The sequence below is a fragment of the Marmota monax genome, unplaced genomic scaffold, assembly GCF_021218885.2.
Source record: "Marmota monax isolate L192 unplaced genomic scaffold, Marmota_monax_Labrador192_F-V1.1 WCK01_AAM20220418_F8-fsc00237, whole genome shotgun sequence".
Classification (NCBI taxonomy): Eukaryota; Metazoa; Chordata; class Mammalia; order Rodentia; family Sciuridae; genus Marmota; species Marmota monax.
The window spans coordinates 141,017-166,786 of NW_026694627.1; the positions used below are offsets into that span (position 1 = coordinate 141,017).

Genomic DNA, 25,770 nt, shown 5'->3' on the forward strand with positions numbered 1-25,770 from the left:
CACAAAACAAGTTTAAGCATGACCCTTGTTTAGATCCAAATTCAAAGCAAAAATATTTAAGCTATTTTCCAGATAAATAAAAAAAACTCAATTAAAGATTGGATGAGCTGATACAGGAAATTGTTTTAATCTGGGGGTGGGAGCAGGATGGGGACTGGGCCTGGGGTACTCTACCACTGAGCCACATCCCGAGCTGTCCTCTCGCTGTCCCTCAGATGGGCCTCCAACCTGCAATTCCAATGCCTGAAACAGCTCTTGGTTTTGTCAGATGTGACATGAGGAAATGTCCATGCTGCGTAGGCACACACGCAGAATGGCTAAGTGACAGGATGCCAGTGATCTGCTATGTAATATTCATGCAAAGACAGAAGAAGAGGAACCTGGGACAAGAGAAGGAGATGTGACAGAATCTCAAGGATCCGTGGGACTGGACTAATGGGAATCTGGGGGTCACTGTGCTACTTCTCTCTACTTTTGAATAGCATGAAATTACAACTAAAAAGCATAAAACGGAATTTACTAATCCCGCTCCGAAACTATGTCCAGAGCTCTAAAAAATTCAAAGGATTTACATAACACCAGTACATATGGCCTTCCCTGCACGTGACACTGAATTTTCTGCACCTGGTAGTTTACACAGGGGCTCACTGCATTTCTGTGTTCTTGGCCTGACTTAATTTCTTTCATCAAATTACCAGCACAAATAAAGCAGTCACTCAGGCTGGGATGGGGCTTTATATGTGCCTTGCAGGCTCGAGACCTGGGGCTTGATCCTCAGCACAACAAGCCAAACAAAATCATTAGGAAAGGGTACTTACAATCACTCTACTATCTCCCCTTAAAAAAAAAAAAAAAAAATCCTAGGGCTGGAGTTGTGGCTCAGTGCTAGAGTGCTCATCTTGCACTTGTGAGGCATTGGATTCGACCCCCAGCACCACATTAAATAAAGGTATTGCGTCTATCTACAACTAAAAAGATCTTCAAATATGCTATGAAAAATCTGAAGGTGAATCAGATTCATCTTACTTTCCTTAAATTAGAAAGAAAAAAAAAAAAACATTGTATAATATGCTTCAGTTGGAAAAAAATAGACTTACCAAACTTTTTGCAGAAAAGTTGATCTACCATCTTTCTTAGCTTAGTGATTCTGGCATACCACTCTTCTTTGACTGTAAGAATAAGTACATAAATTTTCTCAATTTCGTGGCTTTAAGGGCTCAGACTGTGACATATCATGATCATAAAATGTCATTTTTTTTCCTTTTTGTGACTAAGCCATTTCTAAGATGTCGGAGTGCTTCATTACTAAAGAGATGCTGACTGAGCAAAAAAACAACCAATGAAACCGAGTTCAATAAAGCCAGGAAAAAAACTGGTTTACTCAAGAACAAGCAAGTCATTCTGCAATGAAAGTCCAGGGATGTGACCGCACAGGCAGAGTACTTCCATGACACCCAGCTCCAGCCGTGTGGGGCTTCCATCTTCCACCCCTGCCCCCCTCCACTCCAGACAAAGGCAAACAAGAACATAAAGAAATACACTGTACTTCCTGCAAAGAAGGACCGGCTCACAGGGCTGCAGCCACCTGCTCTGAAAGGCCAGCCCCCAGGCACAGGAGCGGTCGCCACACCCAGCCCTTCAATGAGGGGCCCAGGGACCAGGAGAGATCAGTCCAACTGAAAAAATGGTGGTGAAGCAAAACTCTGCCTCTCAAAAGTAGAACACGCAGGGTTCCTTCAGTTCTGTCTACCTAGTAACGGGATGTCCCTCCCCACTGTTCACGATGGGCCACCATTGAGAAAGCGAGCTACGGTTCTGGAGGACTCTGAAACACTTGTGCCTGCAGTGGCACCCCACCAGTGGCCGTGGTACCTTCCTTCCCCACAGGTGGCTCAAAGGAGAGACCAAGGCACACAGCCTTCTGCTGTCGCCAAGACTGGAGACCCACCTCCGGACGCGGGTTTGTCGAGCTGCAGGTCTTCCCGCGTGGAGTTCAGGAGCTCGTGTCTGAAAGGCAGAGTGAGCAGTGAGGACCACCAGAAGCAGGTGGCAAGATGGGAACCCGAGTACATACTGACGCCACGAAGGCCGGTGTCAAGAAGAAAAGACCTCCTGGACTCTGGGGCACAGTAAACCTAAGTTTCTGGGTATCTACAGGGTGAACAGAATGGTGACTGTAAAGTCTCCTAAGGTGCCTTGGGGATCTTGTGTCCTCCAGGAAAACAGGCACCTTCGCAACCCAAAGGCATTTTAATAAGCAATTACAAAAATTTTACGTGAGATTATTTAATTTGGGGGAAGGGGGTGCGACCAAGAGTCGAACTCAGGGCACCCGACCACTAAGCCATGTCCCTCACCCTATTTTAATTAGAGAGAGGTTTTTACTGAGTTGCTTAGCACTTCACCATTCCTGAGGCTGGCTTTGAACTCACAATCCTCCTGCCCCAGCCTCCCCAGCCACTGGGATTACATGCGTGTGCCACCGCGCCTGTTGAGATCCTTTAATTTTATATTATTTTCAAGACTATCTACTTCCCAACACCTAACAACTGGTAACTAAAATTCTAAATATGTCAGAAATTCATATAGAATGATGTCAGCAGAATTCATAGTGTCTGAATAATATTAATAAACTGTGAAACAAAACATTTACTAAATTCTGAGATTAAAAAAACCCTACACTTTTAAAGTCAATGCTAAAAAATTTAGAGCTTTTCTTTTTTGTTATTGGGGATTAAAACCAGGGGGCTTTACCATGAGGTATACCCACAGCCCTTTATTGTACACTCATATTTACACATATGCTTTGAAATTTGTAGAACTAAAACTAAGACATACATTAGTATACCTAGCAAAAAATGGAAGGAAAAGGACAATTATAGACCCACTGGGTAGAGGCAAGTGTTTGAAGTTCAAAAGTCAATTGTAGCATACTGAGGCAATTCTTCACACAGACCAACTTAAAAGTGGAAGATAAAATTACATATAGTAACCCAAACATTTATACAACCCTCGTGGCTCATGAGTGTCGATCACATCCTAATGAGAACAAAGGCAAGAAATGGTGAAGTGCATGCGTCTTACTTCTTGATCACAAAACGAATCCTTTCCTTTGCAAGCAATATCCTCTCGAGTCGAGGAATTCCATACGTAGACGGCCTTCTGAAAGGAATTCCTTCGGGAAGTCCCTCTACATAAAGATCTTCAACATGAGACTGGAAAAGAGGGTATGGGATCGTCACCGGACCTTTGGCTTTTATTGCTTGAGCTTTAACGATAAAAAGAGAAAGGAATCGTGTCATTACAAGACAGGGATCTGAGCACGCTGTAGAAAGTAATAATCAAACACACACTGTTCTTGGGTGCCTATCATTTTATCTTATTCCTGTTAGTAAAACTGAATCAGAAAAAAAAAAGCCCATGACAACTAAAAGAACACCCAGGAACCCATATTCTGTCCCCCTAACCCTAACCTAAGGCACTGCAGACGGAGCCAGACTTTCTGCTGAAAATGGAGGCAGAGCGTGAAAGGGAAAGGAGCACTACCCACTCCTGGGGTAGCTGTGCCGGGAAGAGCAGCAGCGTGTAGAAGACATACGTGGTCTAAATGTTGTGGGTTCACAAAGGATTACTTTTATATAACAAGAGGAGAAACTTATGAAAAATTTCTGCTAATACTTATTTATTCAATAGTAAAATAATACAAGAGTTATGAAATGTCCAAAGCCTGGGGAATAGGAATAATCAGATATAGCTTGCCCTCCCCATTAAGTCTCATATTTTACTAGTATTCTGAACAGAAACCTATTTATTGAACATTAACTTTCAAGTGCCACGCCACACATGAATGCCAAGGGAGATGCACAGCCCCTCCTTTGCTGATATGCTGAATCTAAAAAACACATTTACAGACCTGTGAAAATGTCTGCCCTAAAGAAACTGCCATTTCAACTGGCTTTGAAATTATAAGATGTGAAGATTGTGATCGCAATTTCACAAGATTTGCTAAACAATTATTTTCCTTGCTCTATGCAAAATAACCGAATAAATCACATTCACAACAAAAGCTCAAAACGTAACCTCCACTACACTTTATGGGAGTGGAAATCAATAACGTCTTGTCAGCACCAAGCCATTCTACCCAGAACAGCCAGAACCGAGCGTGAGAGCAGGGCAGGGCGCGGGTCATGGGCTTCTGGGCAGGTGCCATGTGCAGCACTCTGCAGCCTCAGACCTGCAGGGAAGGTGTGCCTTCTCCCTTCACAGAAAGTTCAGAGGGCAGAGACACACTCAGGCACTCTGTCCCCAGAGCCTGTGGTCTCCTCACTATGTCACATGGCTTCCACACAAAGTATGTCATGTGCATTCTGCTTTGAAATGGAGCAATTAAAAGCACATGCAAAAACAGGCTTGAAACTCTGACAAAGTGGGAGGAAAACTAAAAGAACCTTAAGGAAATAACTGAAAGCATTTCAGAAAAGTTAGCAAACTTACTCTTAATTCTAGATTTTCACTGAGCAATTGGTTTGTTGACCCTGACAAAGAAACAAATGTTGGGGCTGGGATCGTGGTTCAATGTGTGAGGCACTGGGTTTGATTCTCAGCACCGCAATCAAATAAATGAATAAGAAAAGGGTCTATCAACAACTTAAAAAAAAAAAAAAATTAAACAAATGTTGAGCCAGGCACGGTGGGGCACGCCTGTAATACCAGTGGCTCAGGAGGCTGAGGCAGGAGGATCAAAGTCAGGGCCAACCTCTCAGCAACTTACAGAGACTCTGTCTCAAAATAAAAAGACAAAAAAGGGCCAGGGACATGGCTCAGTGGCTAAGCACTGCTGGATTCAAGAAAAACTATGTTCAAGTTTCTTACGGTAAATAACAGCAATATAAGTTCTAATGCTACAAAACTTCACATAAAGAAATTCAATGGCAGCTGGACGCCATGGTGCAGGCCTGTAATCCCAGCAAGTAGGCAGACTGAAGCAGGAAGATCACAATTTCAAAGCCAGCCTCAGCAACTTAACAGAGATCTGTCTCAAAATAGGAAAAAAAGGGCTAGGGATATAACTCTGTGGTAGATTACTCCTGGGTTCAATTACCAAGACAAAAAAGAAATAAGAAATTAAATGATGCAGGAAAACATTATAATAGATTTGCAAGCTAAATTTCAATATATTGAGCTGGGTGCAATGGTGCACACCTGTAGAGTACCATCTACTTGGGAGTCGGAGGCAAGAAAATTGCTCGAGCCCAGGAGTTTGAGATCAGACCAGGCAACTTTATAAGACCCCTGCTCAAAATAAAACAACAACAAAAAAACCAACTGTATTACAAAATTTTGCAGCCTGCCTCATGGGAGGCAAGAGCCCTTGCCTGGCATGAATACAACCCTGGGTTCAATCCCCAGGACTAGGGGGAAAAGATAAAACACATGACATTTTTCAATGATTATTGCTTTTTTTAGATGAGCATTTGATATACACCAGCTGGTGATAACAAATCGCTTTTCTTTCACCATTATAAGAGTAACTACAGGATAAAGCAGGAAAGCAAAGGAGTAAAGATTCTGAAATCTTTTTTTTTTTTTTTTTTGAGAGAGAATTTTTTAATATTTATTTATTTTTTTTAGTTCTCGGCAGACACAACATCTTTGTTTGTATGTGGTGCTGAGGATCGAACCCGGGCTGCACGCATGCCAGGCGAGCGCGCTACTGCTTGAGCCACATCCCCAGCCCAAGATTCTGAAATCTAACAAACTTATTTATACATCAACAACAGAAAATACAGGCATCTCAATAAATAATGAACTTATTAACACAGCAGACCAGAAGCAGCTCAGGAAAACCATCTTCAAGTAACTTTTAAAATCCAAGACTTTGTCATGATATGTAAAGATATCCCCAAATGTGGATACTCAACATTTAAAAGAAATGTTAATAGGCATTTAAGGAAATTAAGAAATAAAGTTTCCACTATCCAGCCTCTGAAAGTGACCTCTGTAAATGACCTTGTTGGGGACAGTGTATGAGGGAGGCAAGGCTCCAGGACAGCCCTGGCCATGCGCTCCTCACCTTGAGATGGTGAACACCAACTCCACTGTTTAAATACTTCCAACCAAGAATTAAAAGAATTCTTCCATTCAGACATACCGTATTTTCTTTCAAACAACTCTTCAACTTGTTTACGTAGATCAGTAATTCGCGCGTTCCATTTCTCTGAAAATTGAGAGGAACGGTCAGTATCAGATGCGCAGGCGGGTTCCGCTGTGCCCTCCATGACCCACATCGCCTGCTGTGAGCCCACCCCAGAGCCTGACTCTCACCAGTTCCCTCAGGCTGCACTGCTTTCCCAGGGCTTCTCCCCATTTTGTGGTTCTTGATTTCAAAAGGAGATTTAAGGAACGTTTTTAAGTTTATTTTCAAACCCCTTCCCAATGACTACCTCCCAGTTTTAAAGCCTTTCAGTTTCTGACAAGGAGGAGGTCAGAGAAGACCAGTGCAGTTAAACACCACAAAACAAGGGCAAGAGAGCAGGGCCTCCAGGGGACTCAGGAATCCTCCAAGGAGGGTGCTAGCTGGGCAGAAGTAAGACTTGACAAGTGCGTAGCTGCAACTTCACAGAGTCTTAAAGAACATAAGCGTGAATAAATTTATGTAGACAAAAATTCAATCTCCATCTAGTAGTTGTGACTTTAACAAGGGAGGATATTAAAAGACACTGCCTCCAGGGCTGGGGCTGTGACTCCGTGTCGAGCACCTCCCCAGCATGGGCAAAGCCCTGGGCTCAATCCCCAGCACCACAAATAAATAAATAGATAGATAGAGAAATAAATGAATGAATGAATGAATAAAATGTTGTTTTCAAACATAAATGAGATAAGCATTCTCTTTATTGGAAGTATGGCTCACACATACAATTCACCACGGATATTTTATTTAGTCCCTTAATCCACTGACTGGGGACTGGTGTATTAGCAGATGGTAGTCACACAAAACAAAAATGAAAATCAAGAAGTCAAACAGTCCTTAAATAAAAGGAGATTTTAAGGCTAAGAGAAATAATTGCTAAGTCATCAACAGAGTCCGCTCGCTGTGCTTAACGCCAGAAGCTACATGCTTAAGGCTTCAGCGAACCCAACTGACTGGGCCCACTTTCCAGAAGAGACCACAGAGCTGCTGTCCCCACTGAGGGCCTCCGCCTGTCACCACAGCACAGAGCTGGAGAGGCCCTGCTCCACCTACCGAAGTTGAACTCCCTCACTTTCCGCTTCCCGGCATTTGCAGGCTCTGCGACAGGCGGCTGTGGAGGCTCGTTGCTCTTTGGTCTCTTGGTGGGTGGAGAGTAATCATCATCTTGAGAAAGAAAACTGTCATTACTAGAGGAACGGGGTACACGAGTGACAGCCCAGGCCTGTCAACCTCTCGCACCAAAGGCACAAGGCACATCAAGAACCACTCCTAGGACCCCTGCCACTACAGATTTCCAGGCCAGGCCGCCACCTCCCACTCCTCTGGCGAGTGCACGGCTGCAGCCTGCTCCTCTGCCTTGCTAGTGTTTTTAGTTCGCTCCATCTGAGATGCCACATTATAAAATTCTCCATCTCCTCAAGTATTTTTCAAATGGCTGCCTAGAATCTTACTCTAGATTTTTCAAGAACAAGTTCTAACAGAGACACTCACCTAAATTTATCCAAACACAGCAGGAGGACAAATAAGGTTCGAATGAAAAATACTTACATTGAGTTTATAGAAAACCCAAGCATGTATCAACAAGGGAGGGTGGATTAACTGTATATCAAACACAAAATTTACAAGATGAAAGAAACAGGGCTATATTACTTATGAAACAAATGCTGGTTCACGCAACAAAGGACACATGCATAAATGGGCCTTCAGATCTGCACACAGACGGCTGAAGACACCTGTTGGAGGCCTATGCTAATTTCCTGCAGAGTATGTCTACAATACCAGAGTCCTCCCAAAGAACCCCAGGCAACCCATGCCACTGGGAGTTCTATTTAAACATCATCTGTAAATCGTGAAGAATACCATTTTAATAACAAATATCGTACATATAAAGCGAAAAATAATTGCTGTTTAAAAGACAATAGCAATGACAAGAGGGTCAAATGCGGCAAGAAACTGCTTTAGGGCAGATGAACTTGCTCTCGCTTCACAACTACATGGGTGCAGAGAGCGTGGGGTAATCTGATCACATCCCACCACTACACACACAGTGCAGCCACGACCACACTCTGGGGTAGTTACTGTCCTGTCCACTAACCACGAGGTCAACTCTCAGAAATGGAAGGAATGCACATCTGAAGCAGGGCACAGTGCCACAAACCTATAAATCCCAGCAACTCGTCGGAGGCTGAAGTCAAAAGGATTCTAAGTTTGAAGCCAGCCTGGGCCACTTAATAAGACCCTGTCTCAAAATAAAAAAATGTATGAAGGGCTGGGGGTATATCTGGGGGCAGAGTGCCCCTGAGGTCCATCCCCAGTACTGCAAGGAAAAACCTGCCCATCTAGCTCTATGTACCATGTTATGTTGCCTGGCACAGCGGCAGGCCAGCTGCAGTACTCTCTGTCTGTCTGTCTTTTTAAATCTTTCTGGCCACGGGAGAGCTTTTTTCCCCCCAGTGGTGAAAAGCATTGAACACAGGGTCACTCTACCACTGAGTCACATTCCCCAGCTCTTTTTATCTATTATTTTGAGACAGGGTCTCACCAAATTGCTGAGGCTGGCCTTGAACTTGGCTCTTCCTGTCACAGGCATGCACGTGCACCCAACCAAGTGCTGGATCTGAAGGGGAACCTTGAGCGGAGCTGAAAATTCAGGCACCTCCTTGCCCTGCGGCAGCAGGGAACACAGACGACACTACTGTCCTGCTGGCTGCCACCAGGCCTCCCTGTAATGCCAAAGTCACCTGAGAGTATCTGCCAGCTGTTACAGTAAAAAAACTGTACCAACCCAACAGGCACCAGATAAAACCCCACTGGAACCTAATTATGTGTCTGGCAAGATGAAACTGCTTTTTGAGGATGATACTTTTATTTCAGGAAAACATATTAATAATTTCCAACATTCTAAACACCTTGTTGTGGTGAAGCCATTTTAGAAACCCTGTTTCAAGGAAAATCAAGGAAAGAAATCTGAAAATAACTTAAAAATTACAAACCCCCAGTAAAGTAAGACCAGACTGTCTACATCACCTCAGTTTATAAACTACTGTAAGGATTTCAAATAGTCAAAGGTGATATAAATAGATTAAGTGAAAACATAATGGCAAATATATGAAGTATTATTTTTAAGTTTAACTCTCAAAATATAGTTTGAAAATTCAGGCCACAGGGTCCCTCACTTGAAATTTCGAGAGGAAACCTGTTTTCCTTTCTACAAGCCACTTGCACACCTCGGTTCAGAGCGGGAGCTCAGCCACCACGTCTGTGTTTAGCCAGCGCTTGCTAAACAGTGTGTGACAGGATTTTGATGGCCTTCCCCGCCCCCCATACTAGGGATTTGACCCAGGGACACTCTCACTGGACTGGACTCCCCAGATCTTGTCATTTTTTATTCTGAGACAAGATATCCTTCACTGCTGAGGCTGGCCTCAAGCTGGCCATCCAGGGTAGACTTTCATCATAATCAGATGGTCAATTTTTTAACATCCAAACTTACATGCGTTCAAAGTTTAAAAAAAAATTGGGTATACTGTGTCTTTTGAAAAAGAGCCACTAATTACACTGCACAGCTCAAATAAACAGATCCCATTTCTTCACACAAGCATCCAATTTAAAATAACTGACCTAAAATCCACATTTTTACATAAACAATTATGTATTCACCAACTATTTAAAAGCTATAAAAATTTACAACACAAACTTTTAAAATGCTGACTTACGCAATCTATCCCAGTAGCACTCCCGAGAAGCACAGTAACCAACCTACCTAGAACTAGCCAGGTACACGCTCTCTTTCAAACCCACCCAGAGGCACTCACTCCTACCTCTCTACTGCCCCCGCCTGCTGAGAGCACTTCTCTCTGTGCCCTGCGTGAATGCCACGCCCCCCTGAACGAGTTCTCTTTCTAGTGTAAGTTATTCTGAGTGCCTTCAACACTGTGGCAATGTTTCTTGAAATAAGCAGCAGGTCCTGTCATTCCTCTTCAAAGCATGCCAACTGATCCACCTGTTTTGCCCACTGTTAAATCTTCAGCACCCAGTACACTGCCTGGCACATACAAGGTCCCCAATATTTGTGGAAAATTTAAGTGAACATGCCTAGTATAGGGCTTATTTATATGCAGCAACTAATTCTTTGACATTGTCAAAGAATGAATTCCACAAAAAGTTACCAGAGAATGACACATACCCACTGTCAATTGTAAATCCACCATGATATCAAAACTCTAATATAATATTGACCCAATTTGTTGTATGCAGCTTCTGTAAAACTCTCATCTGTGTTTAAACAATTGGGTCTTCATTAAGTGACTGTCTAGCAGGTATAAAAAGAACAAAAATTTTCAAATGTTAAGTTCAATCACAGATTCTCTGATTGTTATTGTAATAACTATAGAACATGTAATCAAATACATACAGAGTACCAGTATAATACCCAGGACCTGGTGCCTGCCAAGCAAGCAATCCATCCATGAGCCACACCCCTACCTCTTACGTACACCTTTAAAATAGACTAAAAATAAAAATTTCAAAGATAGTTGACATAGAGAGATGCAAAATAATTTAAAAAATAAATTTACTTAAAATCACTTAAAGAAAACAGTGAAAGAAAATAATGACCTGGATTAGGCCATAGCAAAATGAACGCACTTGAATGACTCAGGATTATTAAAAACAAACTGTGCAATAAGGAAACCCCTTTGAAACCAAAAAGTCCCCTCTATTAGCTGAACCTAGAGTAAGTATATGGTAACAAGCCCTAAAAAGTACTAAAATTTGAGTATGGGGTTGTGGCTCAGCAGTAGAGCACTGGCCTAGCCTGTTCAAGGCCCTGGGTTTCATCCTCAGCACCACATGAAAATAAATATATTTTTTTTAAATGCTAAGATTTTCTCATCACATATCACAGATATCAGAACTGATAGCAATCACAATGTTGCTTATGAAATTGAGGCTTGCAGTCACCCTGCCCCCAGGGGTCCAAGCTTGAGCTGCCATGTTTTCAAGGCTACCACTGACTCCAGGTTCGGGTGGGTCAGCACAAAGAGCACACCCAGCAAGAAGTGCCATCTCTAGAGACACACGCCTGCACCCCGCAGAGCTGCAGCCCTGGCTGACTTCAAATGAGGCTAGGCAGGGAAACGCCAGGCCTCGCGTGCCTCTCCTGTGAGCTCGCAGAGAAATGCAGGGAGAGGCAACAGGAGGGAGTGCCATCTCCAGGCAGCAGGGGCATCGTGCCCCTTAAGCTGGCCTCATCGCATGAAAGGCATTTTTTCCTCTAAACATAATAGTATATTAGGAATATTTTTTTCATATCATAGCATTAAGAAAAACATATCAGTATTTCAATGCCTACATAGTTTTCTGTTGTAAGGATAGACCAAAATTTAATTTTTTTAAATACATATTTTTTAGTTGTAGGTGGACACAATACCTTTAATTTTTATTTTTATGTAGTGCTAAGGATGGAATCCAGTGCCTCACGCATGCCAGGTGAGCGCTCTACTACCTGAGCCACAACCCCAGCCCCCCAAATTTAATTTTCTGTGGCTATTAAATGGCACCTACCATTCTGCAGTCATCTTTCCAGAAAGAATAAATATACATACCAACCAGATGTCACAGCAAGTTCTTATCTGACCTTCCCTGTTAACATTAAAACTTAAGTTTTACCTTCCTCAATGGCTGGCTGAAAAATGGCTGGCGATGTGACAAACAGCCCACATAGAGTTTACATGGAAACTGCATACAGGGACCAGGAAAATGTCACTCGTGTTTCACTGGTTTTTTCAATGTGAAGAATCAGCCTATACAGTAAAACTCGACTCTCCAATCACAAATTTGGATGGTAAATAAGATTTATTTTACCATGTTTAGTTTAAAAGAAATGAGATTCATCACTCCCCCTTAAAGATTTAAAGTTGAAATGACTGATAAATGCTTTAGATTTCATTCATTTATTTCCTGGTTTTTATAACCTCTCATTAAGTCTTAAAAAAGTGTTTTCTAAATTTTTGAAACAGCCTATGCTCTAAATTTTGATATATCAACTTGGTTATTAGTCTTATCCCAAGGTTTCACTTGTATATTTTAATAATCACCCACTTTTATCATTTCTGTAAATAAAACAAAGCTGTGCTATTTATATGCTCTTATAAATGTTCTCCTCTGACAATTAATGAGGTCTTCACAAAGTAATAATATTTCAATTATTTAATAGGAGACTACAAACAATATAAAGTACCCTTTAAGTTAGTAAAATTTTGTTAATGAGAAAAGAAATCTGTACATTAATCAACTGAGATCAGCACATTAAATGTGAAAGGATTTCCCATCCTGGACAGAAGCTGGAACCAGCTTACACTTTAGAGGAGGAAAAGCAAACGTCTGGAGCAGCCTGGAGTGGCCAGACACCCCCATTCCCGAGTGACACCAGCAAGGTACAGGGACAACGGGGAATGGGAGGGACATCCAAGTCCCTGAGCCAAGAAAAGTTCGTGCAGCAGTTAGGAGGAAAGAGAGTACCCAAATGGGTGGTCCCCGGGGGTTGGGCGCTACGGGGAGCCTGAGGGGAATCTGTTACAATGCATGCAAACAGCCTCTGTGTACTTTCACAAAACCACACGCACACACAGACCACGACCACGCCCTGCTGCGTGCTCCTGAGCCCAGGACAGAACGGGGTGAGGGGAGCACAACTCCTACACAGCTGGGACACCGCTGATGGGGGAGATCGTGCGCGAGCACTGTGAGACACTGATTTAAAAGGAAAACGATCCAATCCACACTTAATAATTATCTAACATGAAAAGAGACACTGTCATCTTCATTACAAACTGGCTCATCTGTGCTTTGCCTACCTTTGAAGAAAAAATTAGGTTCAAAGCAACTTCAGCTATAGAGATATTTTCAAATATACTTGTAGCTATTGCTTAAAAACAGTTTAAAGAACAAATCCCAGGTAAATCACTAAGCAGCATTTCAAGGGGTAGGCAGCAGCTTTAAAGATTACTGACTGGGCAGAGCAGGGGCCCACACCTGCAGGGTGGGACAGGTGGGAAGCTGAGGAGGGACGCTCGCTGGAGCCCGGGAAAGCAAGAGCAGCGTGGGAACAGAGTGAAGCCCCTTCTCAGAAAAACATTACTGACAGGCCAGGAATGGTGGGCATGCTCAGCTCCAGCTCCTCAGGAGCGTGGCCAGTCCAGCAGCTCCAGGCCACCCTGGGCCACAGAGGGAGACCCTTGCCCCAAAAACAAAACCAAACACTGAAGGGAGACTCAGCACCTTCTCCTACACTGTGCCTAATGAGATACCAAGGGTTCCAGCTCTATCGTGCCTCTACCACACCCAACAGGTCACAGGCTGCTTCTAAAGGCACCAAGTCTGGCCATAACGTCCTCGTTCCCACAGGCAGAGGGTGTGCTCTGGTCAACTGTGGGCCAACGCTATCTTCTACGGCTCAACTCTGCTGTCCAAAACTCCCAAAGCACCGGGTGCATGGCTGGAAGTGGGCTGCCTGGTCACACCAACACACATACATATACGTATATATGTATCAACTCATTTCACAGGTTTCCTTTAAGAATGAATGGAATGCATACTTAGCAATGTGAATGTGACACATTTTATGACCAGAAGTCAACCTTTGGAATCAAGGCTTTTAGACAACTAACCTTCAATAGTCACCTCAACTTCAGGGTCCTCACTTGTTTCTGAAGGGACATGTTGAGTAGAATCTTGAAAAAAATAAAATTCTAAAATGACATTCATTATTAAGCATTTTCCATATGTTCCAACATTTTACTGATTTGATATCCAAAAGCAGCCTACAATTAAATGTAACTGGCATTTTAATTCATTTCATATGTTAAAAATATTTGACCCTGTTGGTTATAAATAGGGATAAAAGAAACAAAACTAGAAAAACGCTAAAACTATTAAATAAAACAAAGTTATCTGCATTAATTAAGAACTCAAAAGAAAAAAAAAACATATTTCTTGGAGGCATAAAATTACAACAAATTCACACTTATTTTCCTGCTAGTTATTTTATAACTAGAAAATGCCAGGATAAAAATAAACGCTTCACACTTGAGATTCTATCTCTCCTCTCCTTGCAGGTATCCTATTGGGGTTTGTAACTGTTAACTGAAACCACAATCCATCTCTTGTGATGGAGACCCCCTCATCTCAAGGAAACGACTGTGACAGCTGCATACATGGCTAGACCCTTTCACTCTGTGGCAAGGGACTTTCAGCGCTAAGTAAGTGTCTCATTGTATTCAGCAAATGTACGTTGGAATGTTAGTGCCACAAGCTCAGCTACAGGGTGTTTTCAGTAGCTTGCCTTCATTTTGCAGAGGTGAGAGATTAATTGATTTGCCAGAGATTATGATTACTTGTTAGTAAAGGAGTAAAGATCAGAACCCAGGTTCAATACAATTCTGCTAAGAGTAGACTATGACCATAAAAATCTCCTCAAAACAAAGTCTTTCAAAGCCTAGCACCTGGGGCAAGTCCCATACCTGTGAGCCCTGCGCTACTGCCTGTAGCCCTGCACCTCGCAGCTTCTGTCCAGGTGGCTGCAGCGGGGAGGCTGCCCTTCCAAAACCACAGTTTTGAGGCAGAGAGAGTATCAGATCACCTCCGACATCAAAACATGGGCTGACTGCCCCCCAAACAACCAGTACAGAGTTTGAAATTAGCATATCAACACTTCTGAGAGAATGAATTCCAATTAGAAACTGCCAGTCTGCACCTGAATTTGGAAAGAAACTTCGGAAACTTGAAGTTGTTGTCTCCTTCACTCCAGGAAGGCAAAAGGTCAAATTCTTGATTTTTAAAAATAAACATAAAGCCACAGAACAGATTCCCTTTTTATCTAAGAAAAATAATGCACAATATGACCAGTGATCAGAGCACTCTGAACCCTTACCAGGCGCCCTCCGTGGGCAACCTACCAGCCTCCTGGAGAACCACTTAGTCTAGCTGCAGAAAGCCATCACCTGGCCCCAGCTCACCCCCGAGCCTACAGGTAAAAGCTGCAGCACACTGCGATGCTGAGTCCCCAGTTCCAAGCCAATACAGCCGGGACACTGGTAACGTGTCTCAGGAGGCACTTATGGGTATAAAAATAAGAGACAAACTCCTTCATTAATATATTTATAGTATGTCACCCAACTGTAAAATGTAAAGTTTTCAATAGGACATTTTAAAATGAATATTGACACAGCCAGTTCTGATTTTATTTCTAAAACACTTGAAGCTATTTCCCCTCAACAAATTTTTAACATGGCACAGAAAAACTAGACGAGAACAGCACCACCCCGTGCACACGGGGCAAGAGGAGCGGTACTCACCACAGGGTGGCCGGCCCACCTGCTCTGCTGGCCACACAGAGAGGGAACGGCCGGTCCTAGGTCTCTAAAAAGAAAACTGCTGGCCGGGAAGGCAGACTGCACAATTGTCTTTTTTTTTTTTTTTATCTCCAAGACAGTATTTTAAGGATGGTATCATCTATAAAATACAACATACAACTATAGTAAAATTAAAAATCCTTCCCCTAACCTTCTGCAGGCACCTCCATTTCTGTTCCCTCGTTGCCTTCCGAAGAGTGATGGCTTCCTAAAAAGAAAATAAACAGTATGTACTAGACCAACCAAAACCCACACAGAAGAATGAAGAACTAGGTAACAGCACAAGCAATTTAACACATAATGAACACACACAAACCATTCTTAACTCTTAGTAATTATTTCAAACAATGTTCTCTAATTCAGAAAAACATACAACACTTCTACTTGGAAGCTAACTTTTTTGGAAAATACAAACACATAGATGAAGCTAGGGGGCTTAGGGGCTTAACATCACTTGTTCCAGATTGTGCACCGTGATCTCTGGCAGGTGCTGGGGTCTGAGAAGCTCAGTGGCTTCGGGTCCCGTGCCCCTCTGTCAACAACCCACAACAGCAACAGGAAGACAAACCCAGGAGACCCTGTTCGCTCAAAGACTGAGGCGCGTGTGCAGCCCTCCACTCACTACCACAGAGGCTAAGGAAGCGCTTTCCCCACCACTTGACTGTAGCTGCACTTCAGGAAACTCAGAAGTTAAAATTTAAGATACTACCTTGAGTCTCAAAAGCATTCTAATTCAGGTAATATAATCTGCCTGCATCTAAACACTGGAACATAAACAACATGTCAGGTTAGGCAGTCACGGTAAACAGGCTCATCCTAGGAAAGAAAGGACCTCAGACACCAGAGAGCCACGAGGTGAGTGCCCCAGCTCCTGAACACCTATGCCACCAGCAAGGGACAGGTGCTGAAGCACTGCCTTCTAGTGAGGGCAAAAGACACCAGCTCTGGGCAAGACGGAGTCGCAGAGGGGGAGAGAGCAGGCCATCCACCTGTCTCATCTACTGGTGACTCAACTCAGTCACAAGCTTACTAAACAAAGGCCTCAGCTAGGAAAACATTCTTCTTGATTAACTGCAGCCTCACAATGGCCATGAAGCTGTCGTTCTAGGTCAAACTGCTGGGTTCCTCTGGCTTTAACACAGCATAATTATCTTGAGGTTCTTTTCTACTTTATCCCATGAACTTATCTGAACTCACAACTAGAGGCAAATCTACACCACTCAGCTATTCCAACTGAATAAAATACCTCTCATACCCACTCCTTCGCTTGGCTTTTACCCTCACGTCTGCGATTTTGGACTCTTTTAAGTTCTTTGACTGCAAAAGTCAAAGGAAACAAAGATGTCAAGTCAAAAGGAGGAGAGGCAGTGGAGCAGAGTCCAGGAGTCAAAGGAGAGCATGAGTCAAGAGCGAGGCCGGCCAGGGTGGTGGCTATGTAGTCCAGGCCGTGTCCTCTATGCTCTGTTAAATCTTAGACAGTGACACTCACACAACAGAGGACATCTAACAAAGCCCAGACAGAAATAAAAGCAATCACTACAGCCTATGATTGTCAACTTGGGACTACTACACAATTCCAAAAAGGCAATCAATTAATAAACCCAGGGATAAGTGATATTTTACAATCCTTTCAAAAATTAAGTATCAATATGACCTTATCAATATTTACATCACTGACTTTATACAACAACAACCTTATTCTGACTATTCTGATATAAGGTATAAATGTGTACTTTACCTTAAATAGGAAAGTGTGTCATGTACCCATTTCGAGATTCATTACTAGATTCACAAAAGGGAAAATTGGTTTTGAAAAATTGTTGCTTGTGAAGTTCATTTATATGTTTAAAAAAAAGGCCAAAACATTTTTCCTTTTCCATTTGGAAAAGTAATAACATAGTTATAAATAACAAAACAGTCTGTCCAATATAAAGCAACATCAAATACCAACAGGATGTGGGAGAATGGAAGTGAAAAGTTTATACCTTGCAAAGACTTCGAAAGGGGCAGTTTTTCATCGACATCATCAGTTTCAGAAGGGCCTGCTTTGGGGACAAAAATAATACTTCAAAAGTAATCCCCAAAATATATTTTGGGTCACTTTGATGAAAGAGTTTGGTGAGATATGGGAAATAATGGCCTTTTTACAAGTTAAAAAAGGTCAAAAAAAAAAAAAAAAAAAAAAACTAACACAGAAAAAAAACTAAATAAAAAAACCCGACTAACACAATGAGCGGTGTTGATGTGTGGTCTCAGTGGGTGGGAGGGCATGTCCAGGTGGATTCATGCATAGACAGTCAAGAGAGATTCTGAAATGGCCAGACACATGGGCTGGATGACAATGGTATGTCTGAAGTGGTGGGAATGTTTTTTTTTTAAACAGCAAAATAGTCAACACAGTAAACTGTAACTTCCACCCCACATGGTTCATAAATGCAGGTTTATCTGGTACATAGATTTATTTTTTCTATTATTTAAGACAGATGCAAAACCAAACTGGTATACCTTCCTTGGAATCACAACACGATGGAACTACCAGTGAGCTTAAATAACCACTGAAATAAATGAACAACTAACAGGTATTAATTCAGATCCCCCTCTGCCACTCCCCCATCATAAGCACTTCTTCATGAGTGGAAAAGGTTCCTTCCAATTACCGGTAGAAAATACTTTGGAAGCCTTCACAAAACACTACAGAAACTTTGAAGACACATTTCTGTTTATCAACAAGTTTTTTAGTGATCAATTTAAAAGAAACAAAAGATTATATTTTCAATGCCTACTTTTTGGGAATGCCGGGGGGTACTTGGGATTGAACCTAGGAGGCTCAACCACTGAACCACATCTCCAAACCTTTTTGGTATTGTATTTAGAAGCAGGGTCTCACTAAATTGATTAGGGGGCTCACTAAGTTGGTGAGGCTGGCTTTGAACTCCTAATCCTCCTGTCTCACCTCCCAAACTGCTGGCACCATCTAGCTCAGCTCAATGTCTACTTCTTTTTTTAAAAATATTCTTTAGTTGTAGATGGACAACACCTTTATTTTATTTATTTTTATGTGGCGCTGATGATTCAATGCAGTGCCTCAACACATGCCAGGCAAGCGCTCTACCACTGAGCTACAACCCCAGCCCCCAATTTCTACTTCTTAACATAAAATGTATTCTTTCATTAATGTGTACACAAACCAGCTATCTCTTATTATCATTTGGTAAACATTCTAAGACATCTGAAAGGCTTTATTAATGCACAAAGTTGCATAAAACTTCACATTACAAGCAAAGGACATAGCGTGAAAGAAAAACTGTTATGGTATGGATGTGAGGTGTCCTCCAAAGGCTAGTATGCGACAATGCAAGAAGGTTCAAAGGAGACGTGCTTGGGTTGTGAAAGCCTAACCAACCAGTGCATCGATCCTGTGATGGATTAACTCAATGCGAGCTGAAGGCAGGTAGGCTGTGGTAAGAGGAGGTGGTAACTGGGGGTGTAGTCTCTGGGATATTTAAATATTTTGTACTTGGAAATGGAGTCTCTCTCTGCTGTCTGATCATGATGTGAGCTGCTTCATGCTGCCATACTCCACTGCCTCACCACAAGCTCTGAGGAAAGGAGCTGGCTATCTACGGACTGAGACCTCTGAGACTGTGAGCCCCTTTTCCTCCTATACAATTGTTCTTGTCAGGTCTTTTAAGTCACAACCATGAGAAAGCTGACCAAAACGACTGTGGGGCTGAAAGGGGTACTTCAGGGGTGTGGTGTTGCACAGCAGGCACAAGGCCTGGGGAACCATCTGCAGCACAGCAAAGAAATAAAATCTCAACTAAGATCAAGACTCTGAGATCAAACACCACACCCACCCCTTCCTAGTCATGCAACCTGGATACAAAACAGAATTCTCTTTAAGAATGATGCTCATGGGGCTGGGGCTGGGGCTCAGTGGCAAGAGTGCTTAACTAGCATGAGTGAGGCACTGGGTTCAATTCCCAGCACCGCATATAAATTAATAAAACAACCTTCCATAGACAACTAAAAAGAAATTGGAAAAAAAAAAAAAGAAGAAAAATGAACCAGAGAAATGAAAAGTTGTGCTTGATTTGTGTACGATGAATCAAAATGCAATCTGCTATCATATATAACTAATTAGAACAAATGTAAAAAAAAAAAAAAGAAGAAGAAGAAGAAGAAGAAGAAGAAGAAGAAGAAGAATGGTGCACCGCCAGGCACAATGGGACCCGCTGTGATCCCAGCAGCCTGGGAGGCTGAGGCAAGAAGATGGCAAGTTCAAAGCCAACCTCAGCAGATCAGCAAGGCACTGAGCAACGAGGAGAGACCCTGATTCTACACAAGTACAAAGAAGGGGATCTGGATATGTGGCTCAAGCGGTAGCACACTTGCCTGGCATGCGCAGGGGCGCCGGGTTCGATCCTCAGCACCACATAAAAATAAAGATGTTGTGTCCACCGAAAACTAAAAAATAAATATTTAAAAAAAAATTCTCTCTCTCTCTCTCCTCTCTAAAAAGTCTTGCCAGCCAATACCTGCTTCTTCCTTTAAAAAAAAAAAAAGTACAAAGAAGGGCTGGGGATGTGGCTCAGTGGTTAGGCACCTCAATCCCAGGACAAAAGAAAAAAAGAATGATGGAAACACTTGAAGTGGGGGTGGCAGGGCAGGGAGGCGGGCACAGGCCTGGGTTCCAACTGCAACACAGAAGGTGAGGGGAAAAGAGAAACAAGAGACAGCAGTCAAGTATAGCAAATGACTTCCAAGTACTACTATAGTTCCAGGGCAAGACGTCAGCCATGTGGCTTTCTCCAGATTCTATCCTTAAATTTAGGGGTGGGAGGTGGGAGCCCAGGCCTCCACCTTGGAGCTGGAACCCAGCCCCGCCCTAAGTATTTTTAAGAAGGTCATCTTTAGTCATCAGCATATCTCCTGGGAGTCCCAGCGTAGAGCTTTTCTGTCCAACACTGGGGTTTCTAGTTTAATGAATGCATCAGGTTCAGGTAAGCTGTTAAGGCCATCTGTGGATAAGTACAAAGTTTATCTTTATAAATGATCCACATTTTATAAATAATAATTATTTACTGGGTACAGAATTTTCTATATATATATATCAATTAGCTTACCTTTATTAGCTAGAGATAAAATATTCACATTTGTAAGCATTAATCAACTTGCTGTATTTTCCATATAATTACATGCAGACATGTCTATAAAATTACCATAATTAATTTTTACTTTACTTATTGGATACACAGAGCGGGGGCGCAGTGGTGCATGCCTGTAATTCCAGTGGCTCAGGAGGATGGCAAATTCAAAGCAAGCCTAAGCAACTCAGTGAGACCCTTCAATCTCCAGTACTCCCCCCAAAAAATTATTAATGGTTTGAATATCAATGTAGTGACTTCTTTCTTATGTTTTTCCTTTCATATGTTAAATAATCTCACCCTTTATCCCCACCTTTTTGCTTCAAATTAATATTACTAAACTAAAGCCAGGCACAGTGGTGCACACCTGCAATCCCAGCAGTTTGGGAGGCTAAGGAAGTAGGATCACAAATTCACGGACAGCCTGAGCAGCTGAGGGAGACCCCCATCTCAAAAATAAAAAATAACAAGGGATGGGATGTAGCTGAGTGGTAACGTTCCCCTGGGTTCCATCCCCAGTACCCCCACAAAAAGGGAGGGGGCGGGAGATTGCCAAAGTAGGATTTCTGGTTTCGATTCCTGTCTCCCAGCATACCTTCATAAAAGATTATACTTTCAAATCCATGCTGCTCAGTAGCATCCTTCACTCTTACCCTTGCAAGGCTAGAGGTGCCCACCAACCACCACAGAAATGGAAGCAGCCCCAACCCTCACGCTGGAGTGCTGCCTGCAGAACCTGCAGAGAGCACCGGCATCTCCTAGGGCATTGTGGTGGACAGCAAAGGTTTGCCAAGAAAACACCAAGGTGATCCTACAAATGCACACGTACAGCAGAGAAGTGATCATGGTAATACTACTCTACTCGTAACAAAAACGAAAACCTTGACAGCACACTGGACAACCACACAACAGCACACACAGGCCGACCACTGTGGTAAACTTAAGAGATTAACAAGAGGATGCACGTGCGCACGCACACACACACACTCACACACACACTCACACATACACACAGTGGAAACGCACGTGCAGGTAAGTCTTCAGGATGCAACATCCTTGGTTTTCAGAACAGTGGCTGAAGAGGAATCAGGAGAAAAGCAGGTTGTGGAGCTTGGCTCTAGCGACAGGGCTGAATGGTTTCGTCGAGGACAGAGCAGCCCAGACTTCAGCGTCACCAACCTAGGCTGGTGGCCTAGGTGGGCAGGGTTCCACAGCTCACTGAGAGCCAGGACAACCCACAGGAGCGAGTCTACATATATGTACAATGGCCTCAGGCCACCAGCAGGGAGGAGGCCCACCACATAGCACGCCCAACACTGACCAAAGTTCTACAAAACTCATGATGGAAAACTGATAAATCAAAACCAGAAATGCAAATCTACTGCCAGGAGCAGTGGCACATGCCTGTAATCCCAGTGACTTGGGAGGCTGAGGCAGGAGGATGGCAAGTTTAAGGTCAGCCTCAGCAACTTAGCAAGACACTGTCTCAAAATAAAAAAATAACAAGGACTGGGGATATAGCTTAATGGTTGAGTGCCCTAGATTCAATGTCCAGTACCTAAGAAAAATACAAATCCATAGAGAAAACGGAAAACTCACAACTCTCTCTTCATAGTAAGTGACAGAAGGAGACTGAAACCTTAGGACGCAGGGAACCTGGGCCCTCACCCACCCTCACCCGACCTGTCTCTGCAGGGAAGCCCCACAGCACTGGACCGCGCTGGACTGCATGTCTGCCCCAGCTCACAGGTAGCATCATCAAGACTGCATTCTGGGCACAAATCAAAGTTAGAGCAAGCTCGATCACACAGATGACATAACAGAAGCCCCCGCGTGAGTGGCAGAACAAGATCTGAAAAATACACAAATATGTGGATGTCACTCCTAAGTGACCCACAGGACAAGGAGCAGCCACAGCAAATTAGGTACTTTTAATAGGATGAAAATAATGACAAATCAAATTCTGTGGGGCAGCAGAGCACTGGCCTAGTGGGCCCAGGGTCGGACCCGGCACAGGAAGGGAGTCTGCAAGGCAGCTGAAGCAGGGCTGTGAGGACAATGGTGGCATTAAAAAAAGAGTTTAATCTCTCACCTTAAAAACTAAAATAGAAACAAAATTCACCTGCAGAAGGCAAGAAATACCATCAGCGAAAGTCAAAGCTGCTCCCGAAGGAGAGAAAGAGCGTTAAGGAGTTTCTCTTGGCCAAGGGCTGAGGTGACACCGTCCAGGGAGCCACGTGGAGACCTTTTTTATTTTAACCACTGAGGATGCTCTGGCACATGTTCGTGGAGGCCAGGAAGTGACCGAACATACCACTGCACAGCCTCAGACTCACGCAATGGGAGCCCCTCCAGGTGAGGGCACCACCAACACCGGGCCGGAGTTCGGCAGAGGGAACCCACGTCACAGAGCTGGAGCTTCCCAACGCGCGGTGGGGGGGGACAAAGAATGTTTTGCCAAACTCTGTGACCTAAAATCTGAATGTCTGGCTGAGCACATAGTGCACGTTCAAGCCCAGCTTCCTCACCTTAGCAAGACCCTGTCTTAAGAAACAGAAGGGGCTGTGGATGTGCTCAGCCAGGTGGGGCTATTCAACACTTGCAAACTAACGCACAGGAAAAACCATCGAATCACCTCAACAGATGCAAAAGTCTGTTCACATTTAAGCTTCTTGAAAATCTTAAAATATAAACACCCGAGAACTTTCCCAGCCTGATGAAGGCACCTGCGAGGAACTCAGGCATCAAGCTGAGCCACTTGCTCCTCCAACTGCCAAGATGGGATCAAGCAGATTCGCGCCACTGCTCCCCCCACTGCTCCAACCCCAGGAGAGGAAAAGGTAAACACACGGGGAAAAAGGAGGAATAAAACTGTCCCAGGCCGCAGAGAATGCAAGTATCTACACAAGAAAATCCCAGAGATTTCACCAAAAAGTTACTAAAATAAGTGAAGTTAGCCAGATCACAAGATAGAAAGTATGTAAAAATAAACTGTAAGCGCATGCACTAGCAATAAATAGAAGTTAAAATAAAAATGTAAAAAGCACTCTGTATGCTAACACCAAAGCCCATGAAAAGCATAGATCTTACAAACCACGTACAAGATCTGAACACTGAAAACCCCAAGTGCTGACCAAAGGCCAGGAGGAAGAGTCGGACAGCAAGACACAGAGTTATTAGGCTCCAGCCAGACCAATCCAGACTCAGCAGTCTCCGTCAAGAGGCCCAGGGGCTCTGCCAATGAACTCACAGCTGAATGTTTTTAAATTTACATTTAAAAATAGTTGTAAAAAAGAATAATGAAGTTGGAGGATGCTTGTGACCTGATTCCAAGAACCACTGTACATCCAGAACTCGCAAGGCAACATGACATCAGCAGAGGACGGACAAGTAGATCAGGGTAACAGAATATGCTCTAGAAACTGACAGATGCAAAAAGAACCCAAGGGGAAGACAATTTTTTCAAAAAGTGGTGCCATAAAACACGGGATGTCACTGTGCAAAAATTCACTGAAAAAATGGAAATGCACCTAAATTTAGAAATACAAAATTTTGCGAAACAGAAGAAAATCACTGTCACTTTTAGGTTAGAAAAAGATCTCTTAGATGACACTTAAGCACAATTCATTCAAGGGGAAAAATACCTCAATAAACTGGATTTCACCAATTAAACTACTTGCAAATCACATGACAAAAGGCTTCTATTCAATAACTTCATTATTAAAAAAAAAAAAAATCCAGGGCTGAGGGTGCAGATGAGTGGTAGAATGCCCCTGGGATCAATCACAAGTACCATTAAAAAAAGGAAATAAAGAAGTTGTCAGAATTCACTCAGTGTGTTGCCATGTAACTCCTAATGCCAATGGCAGTAAACTGTTCAGAACTGACTGTTAAGAACAAAATGTAAAGCTGAGGAGCACCTGCCTAGCATGTGTGAGGCTCTGGGTTCAATCCTTAGTACCATTTCAATAAAAAAAGGAAAAGAAAGAAAGAAAAGTAAAACAACGACATTCACTGAAACATGATCTCCCGCTAGCCCGCATACTGGGGACTGAACTTGGGGGTTGAGCTTCATTCCAGCCCTTTTTATTTTTTATTTTGAGAAAGGGTCTCCCTAAATTGCTGAGGCTGGCCTCAAACTCCTAAGCCTCCTGCCTTAGCCTCCCAAGGAGCTAGGATTTCAAGTATGCACCACAGCGCCTGCCACCATGACACAATCTAATACAGGCATACAGATATTCACATACTAAATTTATTCCGAATGCTTTATAAATGCTCCAGAACTAAGATGTATCATTTAAATAAAATAAACATATTAGGCAAATACAAAGTAGAATCACAATGATGAATCGTAACACACCCACTGAAAGTGACCGACACTAACAAGCACCACCCAAGTGCTGGCAAGGACGAGCAGTGACTGTGACTCCATATGCTCCTGACTAGAATGTAAAGCCCACAAAGCACTCTGGAGAAGTCTGGCACCTGCTGAAAACCTTAAAATACCTTCCAGCTACCCATCCCGAGGAATCTGCTGGAGAGCAGGGAAGGCCCAGCCAAGACCTGAGGCAAAGGTTCCCAGCAGCTGTACTTGTGGTGACTTCGAAGTGGAAAAACCAAATGGCCTCCCAGAGACAAAAGGATGCCAAGCTGGTCCAGGCACATGGCAGTGTGACATTCTGCAGCGCAGTGGCATCTGACCCCACAGCACTGCCCATGACTCGGGGGAGGGGGCGAGTCCACGCTGCCCCCAGGCCAAGGAGCGCCATGTGTTTTAAGATGCCACTTGCGTAAATGCTGAGAAAATATAAACTGAATGACAGAAAACATGGTGGCTGCCTGAGGACAGGAAAGGACAGATTACAGAAGGACACAACAGAAGGACAAAACTCAAGGGGTGATGGACATCTCACTAACTGGTTGCAGTGAGGTGGTTTCTGAGGAGGCTCCTCATAACACCAACGAAAAGTTCACACTTTCAATATTTTCCACACATTTTATAAATATCACTGAAAACAAA

General features: G+C 43.2%; 1 protein-coding gene across 11 annotated transcripts in view; it reads right to left on the bottom strand.

The window, feature by feature from the left end:
* Positions 1–25,770, bottom strand: part of Gtf2i (general transcription factor IIi) — a 94,802-nt gene that overhangs the window by 21,197 nt on the left and 47,835 nt on the right. For 4 of the 11 annotated variants that reach the window (XM_046422794.2, XM_046422793.2, XM_058572214.1 and 1 more), the window contains 8 exons: positions 17,589–17,648; positions 15,755–15,811; positions 13,861–13,923; positions 7,244–7,354; positions 6,152–6,217; positions 3,085–3,268; positions 1,949–2,007; positions 1,098–1,169 (listed from right to left, as the gene is read on the bottom strand). In XM_046422794.2, coding sequence (XP_046278750.1) covers positions 1,098–1,169; positions 1,949–2,007; positions 3,085–3,268; positions 6,152–6,217; positions 7,244–7,354; positions 13,861–13,923; positions 15,755–15,811; positions 17,589–17,648 — 672 coding nt within the window. Of the gene's footprint in view, positions 1–1,097; positions 1,170–1,948; positions 2,008–3,084; positions 3,269–6,151; positions 6,218–7,243; positions 7,355–13,860; positions 13,924–15,749; positions 15,812–17,588; positions 17,649–25,770 lie in introns of those variants that run through there. The other 7 variants (XM_058572215.1, XM_046422795.2, XM_058572216.1 and 4 more) reach the window with 7 other exon arrangements.